General features: G+C 35.1%; 1 protein-coding gene across 1 annotated transcript in view; it reads right to left on the bottom strand.

Moving 5' to 3' along the window:
• Positions 1-18,387, bottom strand: part of LRP1B (LDL receptor related protein 1B) — a 1,499,204-nt gene that overhangs the window by 701,037 nt on the left and 779,780 nt on the right. Inside the window, exons 16-17 of the mRNA XM_044913608.1 lie at positions 8,786-8,926; positions 3,750-3,875 (exon numbers count right to left, since the gene is read on the bottom strand). Of these exons, the coding sequence (XP_044769543.1) occupies positions 3,750-3,875; positions 8,786-8,926 (267 nt within the window). The remainder of the gene's footprint in view (positions 1-3,749; positions 3,876-8,785; positions 8,927-18,387) is intronic.

An 18,387-nucleotide genomic window follows, 5' to 3' on the forward strand; every position in this document is an offset into this window, starting at 1 on the left:
CTTTTTTTAAATTTTATTTATTTATTTGTCAGAGAGAAAGAGAGAGAGAACACAAGCAGGCAGAGTGGTAGGCAGAGGAAGAAGCAGACTCCCTGCTGAGCAAGGAGGCCGATGCGGGACTCGATGCAAGGCTCGATATGGGGCTCAATGAGGGGCTCAATCCCAGCCGGATCATGACCTGAGGCAAAGGCAGATGCTTAACTGACTGAGCCACCCCAGCATCCCAAATCTTCTTTCTTTCTATAGTTACTACAGACTGTTTTTGTTTTACTTCAGAAAAATGTGTTATAGGTACACTTAAAATCTCCTATGTAATTTTTTTCGGTCCTATTTCTATCTTTTTAGATGTAACTACTATCCTTAATTGATTTTCTTTTTTTTAATTTCCAGACATATTTTTATCCTATTCTTACACATTTATAAATCAATAAGTATATATAGAATTGTTTTGTATTTTTATATTTCATATAAATGGCACTAAATGATTTATAATCTGTAACTTTTGGTTAAATATTGTTTTTGAAATTAATTTCTGTTGGTATTTGAGATCTAGTTTATTCATTTTAAGGATGAATAGCATTCTATTATGTGAATATAACACTATATAGTGTTATATATATGAATATATATATTTATATGATGTTACATATAGTTTTTTATATAGCATATATGTATGTATGTGTATATATATATATATTTCCTGTTAATGGGCATTTGAGTTGTTTCTAATTTCTCACTATTACCAGCATTAGGACAATGAATATCTTAGTTGCATCTCTTTGAGCATAGGTATGCAAGCATAAATCTAGAAATGGAATTACAGACTTGAAGGTATGCACATCTCCACTTTATTGGATTTGGCCAAATGCTTTCCAATGTAGAAAAACAATCTACACACCTACAAAAAGTGTATGTTGGTTCCTTTTATTCCACAATCTTGCCAAAGGTTAATTTTATCAGATTATTTATTTTTCCTGATTGAATGACTTGAGCTGTTATTCAGGTTTCTTTATTTCCTTCCTTCCTTCCTTCCTCCCTCCCTTCTTTCTTTCTTTCTTTCTTTCTTTCTTTCTTTCTTTCTTTCTTTCTTTCTTTCGCTTCGCTTGGATATCACCTCCCTCAGGAAGCCCTCCCAGATACACAAAGACTAAATTAGTTGTTCTTGTGCATCCATTTGTAGTTCAACCTAACACTTTGAATATTGCATTAGACTGACCCGTTTACATGTTTTTTCTCCCCATCTTCACTCAGCTTTCTAAGGAAAGATATAGCGTATTTTTCCACATTTTATATCCAATGTTGTGATAAGTTTTTATTGAATTAGTAGATTCATGAAGGAGAAATCCCAAAGGAACAAAATAGGAAATTGGCATCTGTAGGAAAGGATTCTCTTTTAGATATAAAGTAGTCATAATGCTAAAAGCTACAGGGCAGTGCATTCAGTTACAAAATAACCCCCCCCCCCATTTGGGAAATCCTTTGTCTATGATACCTACCCATGTATATGCCTATATATATAGAAACGACCCAGCCAGAGAAATTATCTAATGTATTTGCCATACTTTCTTTTTCATAATGATGAACTATGTGACCTATTTATTTATTTTGGTCAAACAAAATGGAAATATATTGCAACACAACATACTTAATTTTCAAAGCTAAAAAGGCATATTTGTGGTTTTCTTTTTGTTCTTTATATTCTTAATTTTTGTTCTTCTTTATTTCTTAAGGCATACTGTGACCATAGCATCTGTTATACTGACAAGAAGACCTGGTACTGACTGGCGGATGTCAGCTACCATCACTGAAAGCAGCACTTGAGGTACAAGCAAGTTGTATCCCATTTCCTAGTGGACTACAGGCCTGGGGTGGCTGAGAAATCTTACTAATTAGGATTGATTAGGATTGATTGTTTTATTTGCTCTTATACATAGCATTTCCACTTTTACTACTATCAGTAGCTAGTCAATCCCAAATGTTCCCTTAAAAATCATGTAGAAACAAGATTTTAAAAGTCTAACAGAAATGAAAAAAGACATGGTATTATGAATTGAGTCAGCAATGCCTTTTATTTTAAGGTGAAAACAGACCTATCTGTTTAGGAAGTAATGGAACATAGTCTCAGAACTAAACCTTAAGCTTTAAAAAAATAATAATTGCACCAGCTTAGAAAGAAGCTTCATTGTAAATTATAGTCCTAATTGTAAGAACAATCTAAGCAAAGTTAAATTGACCATACCTAAAATTCTAGCTAAAACTCAGGATAATATAGCTTGATAACAAGATCAATGGGATTAGAGAATAACTCATACACTGAGTTTCCCAGTTCTTACCAATGATGTGAGTTAAGGCAAGTCCTTTCTTCCATGCTTCAGCTATGAAATGAATAGACTTAAAGGGAGAGACTAGGACCAGAGAGTCTCTAGAGGTTCCTTTTTATTTGATAGCCCCTTATAAAACAACCTTACATGATGTACAAAATATCTTGAAAATAGTCAGCTACTCTAAAATATTGGACTATATTTAGTCAAGGGACAAGAGAATAACTAGCTTATGGATCCTCAGCAATTATGTCACTATGGGAAAAAAAAAAACTGAATATGAGATGCAGATTAGGATATGGAGTGGCAACTGTTTTGTTCCTTCATTGTTGTTTAGTACATGGGAAAAAGCTGTTAGGAAATATCTTCTAGTCAATTCACACTCTTGGAGAGCAGAAAGAAATATACAGGGAAATTATAGTGCACGGAGGGACAAGCATTTCCAGGAGAAAACCAGTGACAAAACCAAGAGTACAGACCAGGCTCCTTAACCTCTGGGTCTTTTCTTTATATGCTGTTGCTACAGTTTTCACTAATAGGTTATAATAATTTTTCTTTAGTGAGGCTTATTTTGGCAAATAGAGAAGGGGAGGGGTTGATAAATTTTGACATTGCTGTATGTAATGACTACCAAAAACAACCACGATTTTTACCACGATATCAGTAAAAGTAATCAAATGCACTCCTTTTTCTTCATCATTTAAAGAATAGATCTAGGCTGCTGCTAGTCAATATCATTTTTCAACACTTACCTGACCAATCATGACCTTCCCGGCATCTGTTATAACCTGTACCACAAGCTGTATATTCTCATTCAAAGAGAATCTGACTAGGGATTCACAGATGTATTACAATGGCATATATTTCATGGAAATAGAAATAGGCTTCATGATCTCAGGACTTCATGAAAAAGAAAAAAAAAAAAAAAAAAAAAAAAAAAAACCTACCCCACATAAATAATGTGCCAGAAACAAAAAGCTATTCACAGAGGTATTCTACAGCACACTAAATAAAATACACAGATTATTTTTTCAAGGTAAAAAACAAGCACACACACACACACACACACACAAAAATAGTTCTTCTTGTGAGATGGCCTCCATCACAGCATGCTAATAATAAACCTCACCCTCCACTGCCAATTAAGATTTAGCAGGGACAAGTCTTGTCCAAGCACTGTACTGACGGTCAACCCATATGGATAGATAAAGTGCCAAATTACTTTGGAAAGCAGAGTCATGCCCACGGATTAAGTAAAAGATAATTTGTATTCTAGTTTTTGTGGCATCAAACTCTGAACTCATTTACTACTGTAATAATCGGATCATCAGCCTTAGGAAGGTTCAGCTTAGTTCAAAGCACTGACCTGCATTTTTATGCAGACCAACTTTGGAAGGGATTTATGTATATATTCAAGCAAACCTTTACCTGCACAAGTTTGATTGGATTCATCTTCATTGCTTCCACAATCATTAGCTCCATCACAGAGCCATCTCTTGGGGATACAGCGATTATTCTTGCATTTAAACTGATCATCAGGACAGTTATGATTGACTGGGGAAGGGTGGGAGGGTGGAGGGAGAGGAGAAGCTAGTTTAATAATTTAAAATTAGATACAATTACGATTATTTTAAGTTATAGTTACAGACAACTTACAGTAATTATAATATTATAGTACAATAAATGCCACAGCTTCTTTCATTCATTGTTGCATATTTTATAGAAAATATTAATATTTGAGGCTCTGCTAAAATGTAATACTTTTATAGAAGACACCAAGTAATGAAATCTCACATAAAAGGAAATATATTCATTTGTTCATGTCTTCACTAAAATCAACTGTATCACTAAGCTTGTTTTCCCATCCCTTATCTCAAGTAACTCAGTTTCAGAATTTTTACCAAAAACATTTAAAGTAACCTCAAATTTTAACATGAAACATAACAAGTAAGTATCAAGTAATTCAATCATATATCAAAAATACATTTTATTAAGCCACACATCTGTTCAGTACTTTCTGAAATATTAAACAAGCCTAATTTTGTTATGCTTTGCCCAGTGTTTCTTGAGACTGGTAGGAAAAAAATGCAATACTTGTGACTTGGAGTTGACGCTAAATATGATATCCTGCATAATTTTAATAACAAAAATGACCATCCTGAGTTTTCCATCCCTACTAAAAACAAACAAACATGCAACCACAAAATATACTGAGGACAAGACCAATCCTCATATGGGGAACTGTGCACAGCTAAGGATTAAACCTCCAATATCTAAGCACAGCAGGAGGCCATCTTAAAGTTAACCTTCTGTGATTATTTTTCCTGCATCCTGGAGGCTAAATTCCTAACTGAATTGGCATGCTCTTCAGTATTTGTTTCACTACTTAGCGCTCTTTTTGAAGTAATTTTCCTTGTGCCCAGTAGTTGTACTTCTGTATGATAAAAATAAATTTTGATATTAGGTTTTTTTTTAAAGATTTTATTTATTTATTTGACAGAGAGAGACACAGCGAGAGAGGGAACACAAGCAGGGGGAGTGGGAGAGGGAGAAGCAGGCTTCCCTCAGAGCAGGGAGCCTGATGTGGGACTCGATCCCAGCACCCTGGGATCATGACCTGAGCCGAAGGCAGTCGCTTATCCGACTGAGCCACCCAGGCGCCCATTGATATTAGTTTTACTTAGAATTCGAAAAAATAGCCATTTTATCATGCTGTTGCATAGCAAATGTATGCCTTTCCAGCCAGTTTCTACAAAACACTATTTCTTTAAAGTAGCTTAGGTGAGAAGTGGTTTTATCACTTTTTAAGAAAGTTTTTATTCATGTACAGTAAAAAAAAAAAAATAGGGGGAAAAGCCTTACGTTTCCTGGCATTTGAGCATGATTAACATTTTCTACTCACTTCAGGTAGTTTAGCAAGAATAGTTGCTCATGAGAATAAAATTCATCCAGTATATTAGAGGGTCAAAATTTTAAAGTGCCAAGATTATGCAAAAATACTTCAGTAAAGCTTGATCAAGGACTTTAGCAATTTTCATCAATGATGTAAATCAGAGTTCAAAAAGGAGGCATAAATACAACCCCATAGTCTTGTGATTCGGAATTGAGAAGCTAAAGGATAGAAAACAGAATGATAACAGAATTCAAGGGCAAAACTTATGGGCATTTAATATATAAATAATCTTCTGAAATGAATGACATAGTGCTGGCATATTAACCATGGGACCTCAGGATTATGACAATGCTCAGAATCACTGCAAGTTTAGAAAATATTCCATATTGCTGGAAGGTGGCCAGGGATGTTTAGTTTTCCGTTGCCCCTTTTGTTTAGTCATCAATTCTCCACATGCTGGGTGTTTTGTTAGACTCTGAGACTACAAAGACACTACAACATAATGTGTCTGCTCGTAAAGATATCCATCTCTTAGATGCACCAGATAAATAAGCATATAATTGTAATACTGTTTGGTCACTACCATGATAAAGAAATATACATGAGATGTTTCACTCCAACTGGGCTGTATAGAGGAGATTTTTCAATGTTCACAAAAGACTTCCCTACAAAGGTCATGGTAAACCATGGGGATTACCGTAAGCTGTAGTGTTATAGAGGCGAGAAACAGAGGGCATTTTTTAGAGATCTACTTGTAGTCCAACTTGATATATCAGAACAAAGAAGGTAAGTGTATACATGATAGGCATGTAAGGCTAAAAATGCAAACATGAGTCCTAAAATGTTTATATGTGAATCAATGGATTTTAGAATTTATCTTGTTGGTTATGGATTTACTGAAATAACAAGATTTGGTTTCATCCTATGGATACCACTCTGGAAGCAGTTTGGAAAGTGGGCTTTAGTTAAGGGAGCAATAGTGGTAGGAATAATAGCTAGGCACTTGCTGAGTTCATCTAGGATAGGAGACTAATTTAGCCAGGGAAGTCTGAGAGGAGGTAAAGATGAAAAATTAATTATATAGAATTGAATATGGACTATAAATGAAATAGAAGACTGCAGGAAAAGTCCATAGTATAGGCTTGGGTAATGGTATGGGAAGTGATGAAAATAATCAAGAAAAAAATCCTGACTAGGAATTTTAACACTGCAATTAACAGTATGCAATGCCCCATATGCTCATAGAGGAAATGAGTTTCTTTGTGAATTCATAAAAAGAACAATCACACAGGGAGTAGCATGGACCTAAAGGAACACTACATGAATATTGTGATAAAACACTTGTGCTCTGCACAGGCGCTCTGTGACTACGCAGGAAGCTGATATGCAGGGAGCATTCACTAAAACCATGAATAGCCATTGTGAGTTAGAGGGAAGGAGGCAATTACTTTAATCAATAAATAATACATCATTTGTGTAAAAAAGTTAAGAAAAACACCCTTTATCCTTAGACGAAATGTTCTCCCACTCTGAAATTTTTGTCTAATTGCATCAATTTAGTATTTAATATGTTGTTTATGGATTAATACTTTATAGTATAAATATTAATAGGGTTGAAAACATGGAGCACGTAATGTTGAAGTCAGAGCCCATGCTTGAAAATTAAGGGAAAGTAGTGTTATCTTCATATATTAATTACAACTTATGTATTATGTATTTATACACAACTGGAAAATGTATTTTAAAAGCTCATATTCTTGGAGTTTTATCCAAAAATATAGATAATTGCATTATATAAATGTCTAGACTAATTCTGTCCATTCTTTAAAAAAAAAGATTTTATTCATTTATTTGAGAGACAGCACAATCGGGGGACAGGGAGGGGAGTGGGGGAGAGGGAGAAGCAGACTCCCTGCTGAGCAGGGAGCCAGATGACGCGGGGCTCCATCCTGGGACTCCTGGATCATGGATTATGACCTGAGCTGAAGGCAGACGTTTAACAGACTGAGCCACCCAGGTGCCCCAATTCTGCCCATGCTTAACAAAAGATCTTTAAAACTTTATTTTTAAAATCTTGGGTAAAAAAAAAAAGAAAAGAAAGACAAGAAAATGGAGGACTGTCAATTAACTCAATTAGTTCAGCCATTTTAACTTGGAAAATACTGTCAATTGAAAGAAAAAATAATTTTCTTTTTAAAATAATTTACCTAGGTCAGATTAAAAGATTATGGATACATATATCCATCACACACCTCTCTCCATATAAAAAATATTTTATATATCTCCAAACAGTTTCATTTTGACTCTAATCAAATATATTCTCAAAACATTATTGGGGGGAAATTGGAGGGGTAGACGAGCCATGAGAGACGATGGACTCTGAAAAACAAACTGAGGGTTCTAGAGGGGAGGGGGGTGGGAGGATGGGTTAGCCTGGTGATGGGTATTAAAGAGGGCACGTTCTGCATGGAGCACTGGGTATTATGCACAAACAATGAATCATGGAACACTACATCTAAAACTAATGATGTAATGTATGGGGATTAACATAACAATAAAAATTTAAAAAAAAAAGAAAGAAATGTTACAAATACAACTGAAGCCTCTGTGTGCCCTTCCCCCATCATACCCCTTCCATCTCTCAGAAGTAAAGAAATACTAAAATGTAAAAAACAAACAAACAAACAAAAAACCATTATTTAATGTGTTTCTCAAAGTGTCTTCCTTCCACATATGTGGGACAATTCCTTATCCCAACCAGAAACATGAAGCTATTCCTATTGTGGGAAATGATAAACAGCTAAACAGAAGCCAAAGGGGAGATAATCAAACCTTGAATTTCTATCCGAGTGCCCCATAGGTGTCTCCTACCATGTACGGAGCCAGTGAAGTTAGTAATCACATGTTCCAAACCCATGTTTGCTTCCTTGGATCTTCTTCAAGGCTCTGTTGCCAAGGAGCAATAGAGTGGATCGTGACCTTCTGTACGAGCAATTCTGACTTGAGGGAGTTTAAATTGATTTTCCACATCTTTAAATTCAGAGATCCCAAAGGGTCTCCTACAGCAACCTTCTGACAATGGTGTGGTGGTATTGCTAGCACAGAAGAGGGAAGAAGGAACTTCTGGAGCAACCAAAATGATAATATTAAAGATGGAAAAGCACAAGAAAAGCAGCGCTTTAAAACCATGCAAGGGAACAGTCTAAAGTCTACTCTATATAAACGGATGACTGAGGGGGGAAAAAAAAAACCTAAGTTCAATTTTTATCAGATATTTTTTAGATTTCACAAACTGCTTTGATAGTTCACACGCTACAAGACTCAAGGAAGGCACCTGGGTAGCTCAGTCAGTTGAGCATCTGCCTTTGGCTCAAGTCATGATCTCAGGGACCTGAGATGGAGTCCCGCATGGGGCTCCCCGCTCAGCAGGGACCTGCTTGTCCCTGTCCCTCTGCCCGCCCCCCCCTGCTCGTGCATGCACACTCTCTCTCTCAAATAAATAAATAAATAAGATCTTTAAAAAACAAACAAAGACTCAGGGAACTGTAATATTACTTGAAGGAGAACGTACAGCAATTTACTGAATCTTCATCACTTCCGTCTAGACAGTCATCATCACCATCACATTTCCAGCGAGCTTGGATACAGTGTCTGTTTTTACAGCGGAATTCTCCAGCTTTACATATGTGAGGCAATATTTCTCCAGGATTAACTACGGTTAAAAAAAAAAAAAAAGACATATGAACAATACTAGCTATATTCAGTTCATTAAAACGTCAGCTTTGTTTTAATAACAAAAATACTGATTCATTTCATTTTGAAGAAAATATGAAAATATCTTAACATTGCAGTGACAACCACCCCTGGAAAGGAGAAAAAAATTAAGTTTTTCTGACAATAATTATTCTACTAAGAATTTTAAAGATTTAAACAACTGTCACCAAAATAATAATACCAACAATAATAACATAATACCACCTCATATTCATGTTAAGTGTGTAGTTTTACTTTTTAAAGGGCTTTCATTCATAATCTCAATTATCATCATGACCCACTATAGAGTAGACACGCCAAAAAATTTTACTACCTCCATTTTACAGACAAGTACACTCCAAATTAATCAAAGTGAAAAAATAAGGCAAGAACAGAGCCATGATGGTTATTTGAACTTTGCTGGTCTGCAAGTGGGAGAAAAATTCAGCTCTGGTTAGGTATTCATGGAAGTATTAAGTTAATAAAAAATGATCTCATTATACATCCAGATTCTATGCAGTGTTTTCTCTATATACCCCATATTCTCTAATCAAATGTTAGGAATTCAGTTGATTGGGATTTATTCACAAACTGAAAGTGCTATTATTATGATGATGATTTTTGCTTTCTTTGAGTGGATTTCATAGGAGTCTACAAAGAGACAGGAATATGGGGCAATGGTTAAAAGAAATTTGTGTTTCATGGACTGAAAAATATGTTGAATTATCAAAAGCTGGTTTATTGCTAAGAGAAACAAAAGCCACTCTTTCTATTCCAGTCCTGATGGCTTTGAACTTCATTTTGGATAACTCATTTGGATTGATGAACTGTCACAAAACCTATATACACGCCAATAATTAGGGATGTTGAGAAAATATATTAGGCATTTCTAGAATGCTTTGTGTTAGCACTCCTTCAATACTTGTATTTCCCCTGCTCCAAAGAACGGAAGAGGGAATGTGACTCTTGAACCATAACTGTGGAGAATCTGCTTCAGAGAGTTATGCAGTGAGGCACAAGGCATGAGGGTTCCTGTGTCTGGAAAAGAAAAACTGCCCATTAAATCTAGACTCTTAAGGCTTTAAGGGTAAATGAAATATTCAATTTGAACAAAGGTAAGCCTGTGTCTCTTCTATCCCCTCTCAGACAAGCAGACACTGTATGTAGGGACTGATAGTAATTTTGTCTCCCTTTTTAACTCTAATCCTTTTCAATAACAAAATGCTGAAGCAGCACTTTCTCTAACGATATCATTTCTGTAAGGTCACTTGAAAGTAAAAATAATAATAATAATAATAATAATAAAAATTGTAAATTGTTATCTATATAGAACAAGTCCCAAATAGGAAATGACAACAATATAAAAACAAAAAGGGGAGATCACTGGGTCTCCTATTCAACCTGAGGATGTCTTTTTATAGCAGCAACTGGGAGGAGAATAGTAACCAAAGCAAAGTGGAAGTACATTGGGATATGTCTAGGTCTTTCTAGGATAGAGCTTTCCTCTCAAAAATCTCTAGAATTGATCACTGATGACATGCAAACTTTCCTTACTTTGAGTCTCAAGTGTGTTCAATTGGACCCTAAGATTTTTGAGGGTGATATAATTTCTTCCTTGAATCCATGTAAGCCCAGCTTAAAACTAGGCATTTAATGAAGAGTATTTTGATTAATTTCTTTCTATAATGATTATGCCTAATGGTTAACAATCTCTCAGTTAAAAAAAAAAAATCCAGTCAGACAAGAAACCTGATTTGAGATGTAATCTGCTTCCTCCGGACTTAAGTTCAGCTTTAAGATTTTCTTTAGTCTCTCTATAGTTGACTTCAAAGAAATGCTACATAAATTCAGTTATTTTATAGCCTGGGGATTGAAAAACTCAAGAAACCATCTTTTTTTTTTTTTCCTTCTGATAACAGTCCCACCAATTTAAAAAGCTTGGCTTTCACATGGTCATTTGATCAAATAAACCCAACTGACAGTTTTAAGAAATGATCAAGGATATCCATATACAAGAGTGAAATTATAGCTGCTTTTGAACAATTTCATCTATATTAAAGAAGAGCAAGATGTCTACGGAAAGAAAAACTACCCCCCACAAAATTAATATTTTAAACTAAATATTCTTTAACATAACCAATTTGGAGATAAGCTCTTTAAGTCTGCTTAGAGTCTAAATGTTTTTCAAGTGACATTTAGATCATTATGGAAAGAATGCAAATAGGCAAAATTTCCAAACTTGTTTTAAACATAGTTTCAAATATGTGTGGATTGTTGGTTATTTTTATTTTTTTATTTAACAAAATTTTCTTTTCTTTTTTTTATTATTATGTTATATTAATCACCATACATTACATCATTAGTTTTTGATGTAGTGTTCCACATTTCATTGTTTGCGTATAACACCCAGTGCTCCATGCAGAACGTGCCCTCTTTAATACTAGCCCATCCCCCCACTCCCCTCCCCTCTAGAGCCCTCAGTTTGTTTCTCAGAGTCCATAGTCTCTCATGGTTCATCTCCCCCTCCGATTTGTTGGTTTTTTTTAAATGATATTTGCTAATAAACAGGTGGCGATTTTCAAAAATACATGATGACAATGTCCAAAGTTTCATTTTCATTTTTCATGACAGGACAATTGTTTGAAAACCAATAGAGCCAACTTCTTGAGATAATTTCACTTTTTATATTTATTGCCGATATTGGTCTATATCAATGTCATTAGTATAATACCATTATAACTTGTAACAGCAGTTAGACATTGGTTATAACTGTAAGAGCAGATATAATGAAACATATATGAATATCTTTGACATTTTAAAATGTGTCTGCAAGTCTTCTAGACCCTATAATTTGTTGGGCAAGAGGCATTTCTCCACAGCATTTCCATGTGTCTTGTGTCAGCTTTTATTCTGGACATTCTTTCAAGGATGCTTATATAGCTAACAGCCTTGGAAGACAGATAACGCCATCTTCTAGAGCAGAGAGCAGGTTTTTTTCTTGGCCAAAATAGCAAAGATAATATCTCCCTTCGGGGCAAATGTTGGGCTGATTTTCTGGCAGACTCAAGCTTGGGTTCTTTAGTGTGAATACAAATTCACTGTGGGTGCAGCATTCACCTAGACCTGCTTATGCACTGCCCCCATATGATTTGGGGCTGGGTGGGGTGAAGAGAACAGATATGAACATGAAACTCATGCTGCCTGCTGTGACATGAGTAATAAAATCTTCTGTGTCTGATCCAGGAAATGTGTGTCTTCTGTCAGAATCTATGAATCTTTGACAAGTTAACATGTTAGCTTGCCTAGGGTAGAATCTCAGACCCTTCAGAATTTTTGACATAATAGTAAATATTAAAAAAATAAAAAAGATACTGGGTTCTGATTTCCAAAGTCTTTCAAGGCGTATGACATCATTGGTTTTTTCTAGTCCTAACCCAAGCCTTCCAGATGTAACCAGTAGTATGTCACACAGAAACCATGCTATCATAACGCTATTAGGTATGTGCAAGATCTGTAATGAGAGAAGACAGATGACTTCTGAGCTAGCAATGTCCATTATCAAGAAAATGTTTAATATGATAAGTGATAATCTGGATAAGATGGTAGCTTTGACATTCAAAAAGCATTGTCTTTTTCCAAGCATTGACCTAACTCTGTGAAATTGGGCAGCAACGTCATTTATCGTCACACCCCAGCTTATGGCCAGCCAATCTACCTACTTTTGTGAGAATCAATGAAATGATGAAGCCAATATATTCGGTATCACATAAGAGAGCTAATAGCACCTAGAAAAAATAAGAATAGTATTCTGTATACCTTGCACAAACCTCTATAAAGGAATCATTTTATAAATAATTTTTATACATCTAATGTTTCCACTTGGAATTCTTGAATGTAGGAAGGACAACGTCACATACAGAACAGAATAATACCTAGAATAGAACCAGTCATAGAGTAGACATTAAAAAAATACTTGCTGCCTAACTTACTGGAATTAGTAGAGACATAATTGTACATTACAGCCATTTATTATAGTGAGAAATTCTTTCTCTGGAGACTATATAAATACTTCAGGAAAACAATATCACTTCAAGTGGCTCAAAAGCTAATAGTCTTCTACCAGCACCCAAGATCACGGGTGAAGTTAGTTTAATTGAAGGGGAAAAGATCCATATATAGATAAACAGAAAGAGTAATAAAGTCCCCCCCAACGCCAAAAAAAGTGAACATATAGGAAAAGCTCCATGTATGTGACTTTGTTCCAATGTTTAATGTGACTGAACCTATACAGCACTTGGGTGTTGGGCAGACACATAGATTGCTTTCAATATATTAACAAGTGCTAGAATTGCAAGCTTTGCTTTAGAGTTGTGCTTTGCACCGTGAATTTGAAAACTGATGCAAAACCCATAATTCTACCACCAGGGCCACTTCTAGTAAAAATATTACAACATGATCCCACCAGTAAGAAAGCTGACAAAGTAATAAATAATCCTTTAATTTAATCAGGATCAAAAATGAAATGACATGAATCATAACATTTCCGGCAAGGAACTGTCAGGTCTCAAACATCCTATGATACCTGCTGTTAGAATATTGAAATTAGAAGGTCTCCACATGACTCTTCCATGCACTGCAAAAGGAAATACGCATTCTAGAATTACTTTTCAGTAAAAACTGGGGATTGCTGGAGTTCATGTCCAGATCATAATGAAGTAAGGGGAAAAACCCTACTAATAAACTGGTTTATTTTATTTTAGTTTGGAATCAGCTGAGATTTGGATCTAAGCTCAGCAACTGAACTAATTACATATGTTCCTCACCTTGGTTTAATAAGCTGTGGTGCCCATGAACAAGTATCTGTGTTTGTCACTTTGCTTTTCTCCTTTTCAATCCCAGTGTGGTAATGTATCTAAAGTAATCATTGTCTCTTCTGTCAACTGATGTTTTTGCTGTTGACCATATCAAAATTATGATAACTTAGTCATAAAAGCGTGAGTCCTAGTACAACAAATAAAATGAAGTTTTCCTATGGTCCCTATACATTTTACATTAGGATATGTTTATTTAGCAGATTTTGTATTTGGGGAGAATTTCTAACTATCCCTTTATTTGAGCAGGAAGACAAAAGGACCTAAAAGAAAATTTGAAGTTGCAGTGTTTTTGATGCCTTTATATAAGCTTGCCTATTTAGGAAGGCAATGTGAAAAATGCTGCTATGGGTTTTGAATTCTCACCTTTAGATCATAGCGGGATGACCTTTCATTAGATAGAGTGGTCTTCTGAGCAGCAACCTAAGTGGCACATAATCTTCTGTGGGTTCCTATGCACAGAAGTCCATAAATATTCATCTGGATGGAGCTTTTAAACTTTTTACTGCCTTAAACTTTTTACTACACATTAGATTGCATATATCCTAGAACATAAGGCTTGTCACAGCTAAACAGATAAATGGCTTAGCCATAGTGGAGCACTGTTTTTCACAGAGGAATATATCTGGTGTTCCAGAAGGTAAAGAAGGTCACAGAGTACCACTGACATATAACTGTGCAATGCTACCCTTGGATGATCAATATTTTTAAGTTGCTCTCTTGGGAGTAAGGCACATTGGAAAATTCTGTCTATTCTTTCAGGCCACTAAAGAGGAATTTAAAGAATTACTGACTTATTATTCTATACAAAATTATCTTGCTATTAAAAAAAATAATGACTATCTTTTTTTTTTAGGGGCTTAACTTACTTTCTTGGGATTATCCGTGTTCTCATTTATTAGTTTTGTATATTGTATTTTTCCCCACAAAGGCATCAAAATAAATTAAAAAACTCATTTGATAATTGATCAACTGGCTTTACATAGCTTCTCCAGTGCGGTCAGTTCCAAGTTACTATGCTACACTAGGTCTCATTTCTCATTGTGGGAGGATTTGCCCATGCCACACAAGACCCACAAGGACAAAGAGTCCAGCTTACTCTCATTCTTGATTCCTTCCAGGCATAGCATTAGAATTCATCCTTAATCAATCACGTAGCATGCCAATATTTTTCTGCTGGGTGAATGCTTCTTCTGACACAGCCTGATGCTGCAAATTCATTGAGACACAACCTTTCGTGTTTACTTCTGGTCTGACCAACTGTCATTGGATTTTTGTTCATTTGATGTCAATTCAACGAGGATGACTGGAACCAGGACAATCATATCTCAGTGGTTGCAATATGTATTTTTGTTTTGCTTGTTAACTCAGATTACCGAGTTAATCAAGTTGAAATCAGTTCAGAAAACTGTAATGTAGCCTGAACTAAATTAGAAGCTGAGAGGAATCAGCATTAATGAGAAGTTAGTGGCATGCTCATATTTGTTTTATACCATACTCTGCAACCATGAACTCTATTTGTAGTCCTTTTGCACTTGAATTTCCTCATCTGAAAACTAAGGCTAACATATTCTTTTAAAAAAATATTTAAATTCAACTTAGTTAACATATAGTATATTATTAGTTTCAGGGGTAGAATTTAGTGATTCATCAGTTGCATATAACACGCAATGCTCATATGTCAAGTGCCCTCCTTAATGCCCATCACCCAATTACCCCATCGGCCACCCACCTCCCTTCCAGCAACCCTCAGTTTGTTTCCTATAGTTAAGAGTCTCTTAGGGTTTGCCTCTGTCTCTGTTTTTATCTTATTTTATTTTTCTTTCCCTCCCCCTATGTTGTTCTGTTTTGCTTCTTAAATTCCACATATGAGTGAAATTATATGGTATTTGTCTTTCTCTGACCTGTTTTGCTCTGATTAATGCCCTCTAGTTCCATCCATGTCATTCCAAATGGCAAGGTTTCATTCTTTTTGAATATATATATATATATATATATATATATATATATATTCAAAAAGAATATATATATATATATATATTCACATCTTCTTAATCCATTCATCTGTTGATGGACATCTGGGCTCTTTCTATATTTTGGTTATTGTGGACACTACTACTATAAACATTGGGGTGCATGTGCTCCTTCGAATCACTATTTTTGTATCCTTTGGATAAATACTAGAAGCGCAATTGCTGGGTTGTAGGGTAGTTCTATTTTTAACTTTTTTGAGGAATCTCAATACTGTTTTCCAGAGTGGCTTTACCAGCTTGCATTCTCATTAACAGTATAAGAGGGTTCCCCTTTTTCTGAACCCTCACCAACATCTGTTGTTTCCTGAGTTGTTCATTATAGTCATTCTGACTGGTATGAGGTGGTATCTCATTGTGGTTTTGATTTGTATTTCCCTGATGACAAGTGATGTTGAACATTTTTTCATGTGTCTGAAGGCTAACATCCTTAAAAAACTTTTGCCATTAAAGGAATAGGAACTGGAATAATTTAGATAAACACACTATGAATTGTTTGTAAGAAATGAGTTATTATCTACTTACTCATGATTTTTCCCATTACATTTGAAAGAAACCTGGCAAGTTGCATGCCCTATTAAAGATATAGTAGAGTTTCAAACAGACAAATGCAACAACAAATTCCCAAATAAGAACACAGATGGTTTTGTTGATTTAACATTGTTTAGTGTAACAAGTATACATAAAATAATCTTCTTTCCTATCTCTTTTTATTGCACTGGAGTTACATCATCAATGAATTATAGATATTAGAAAGACACCAATAGTCACAGAAAAATTTTTTTCACCAGATGCATAATCATATGTGTCCAGTCATGATAACAAATTTCCTATCGTGACTGTATGACCAACATTGTGTATAGTATTTCCTTAAAAGCCAAAAGTCACCCAATTTTTATTTACACAAAGATATCCAATGGTCAGTATCTTTTCTATATCAGTATCGATATAGATTTGTCAACTCATAAGGAATCCATAAATTTTTAATGGGGCATAGAATGAAGGAAATAGGAAAGATAATTTGGATGTCAATGATCCAGATAATTATGATTCACACAATTAAAATTAAAGAACTAATTAGAACATTTCAAGCTTAAAAAACCATCTAGATATATCTGATGTATACACTCTCCCTCCAACTTCCCACTATGAAAACTAAGATGAAGGATAAAAACTCACAAGATCCTTGAAAACTCAGCCTCTTGATCATTCAACTGACACTATCTTAAGGGAATTTTGACTTTTTTGCAAGACCAATAGAACAAGATTTAAATATTCAGCCAGAAGCTTCTCTAACTTATACCATTAAAAATTGAATAAGCTTATTTATCTTTAGGTAAAAAGAGAGACCCTTTGCTCCTGCAGCATTCACTCTAAGGTCTGCGTCTATCAAAAAAGGAGATACTTGCGCTGGTACCTTCCATTCTTTAGAGGCAATCTGGGGGTAGAGCAAAGGCAGGATAACACTGGGTGGGGGTCCATAAAGGTTACTGTGTGTGTGTTTGTGTGTGTGTGCACATGCATACACACACATTTCATCTGTTCAAAATGTCAGAATTATTCACCTGGGATAGCAAAAAGTTTCATTTTATACCAGAAAAATAACTTTAGATGAATCTGTGGTAGATACTAAAATTGAACTAGGAAATGTACATATAAACTATACCTTTTCTCTCTCTCAATAACCAAGATAAGATTTAGCTTAGCAGACAACCAGAAAGACTTTATGTTGTTCAAAGTAATGCTTAATCCCTGCTAATTGAAAAACTATAGATCTTGATAGATCTCTTCCCTTCTGATGATAAATAAACAACCAAGATATGAATTAAAAAATAATACTACAGAACAAGGGAAGGAAACCACCTGATGACTCAAAGAAAGTATACTTCAGATAATTATGATCTACAGGAATTGTCTTAACAGACAATTTAAAAACCCTACTAACAATGAAAAAAAAAATTGCCCAGAGAAGTAAAATTCATATTTCTACTCTCAAGTATACTACCCCAGAATAAATTAAATAGTATTTCCAGAATTTTGAAGAAAATTTTTGTTTAGCCAAGACTTAATATCCAGAATTGTCAGTCACATATATATGCAAAGGAAACCTGTTTAGAAAACACAGGAACTCCACAGTTATACAGTCTTTGTGCTCTTCTTGAAGAAGCAACTTCAAGAAATTACTTTATCTAGGGCTCCTGGGTGGCTCAGTTGGTTAAGCGACTGCCTTCGGCTCAGGTCATGATCCTGGAGTCCCGGGATCGAGTCCCACATCGGGCTCCCTGCTCAGCAGGGGGTCTGCTTCTCCCTCTGACCCTCCTCCCTCTCGTGCTCTCTGTCTCTCATTCTCTCTCTCTCAAATAAATAAATAAAATCTTTAAAAAAAAAAAAAAAAAAGAAATTACTTTATCTATCCTAAACATCAGTGAAAATAAATAATTAAACAATGAGGAACTAAAGTTTGAATACTAAGCAATATAACCAGTGAAACACTGAGTCATGTCTAAAAGAAAATATTA

The sequence above is a fragment of the Neomonachus schauinslandi genome, chromosome 3 (genome assembly GCF_002201575.2).
Source record: "Neomonachus schauinslandi chromosome 3, ASM220157v2, whole genome shotgun sequence".
Classification (NCBI taxonomy): Eukaryota; Metazoa; Chordata; class Mammalia; order Carnivora; family Phocidae; genus Neomonachus; species Neomonachus schauinslandi.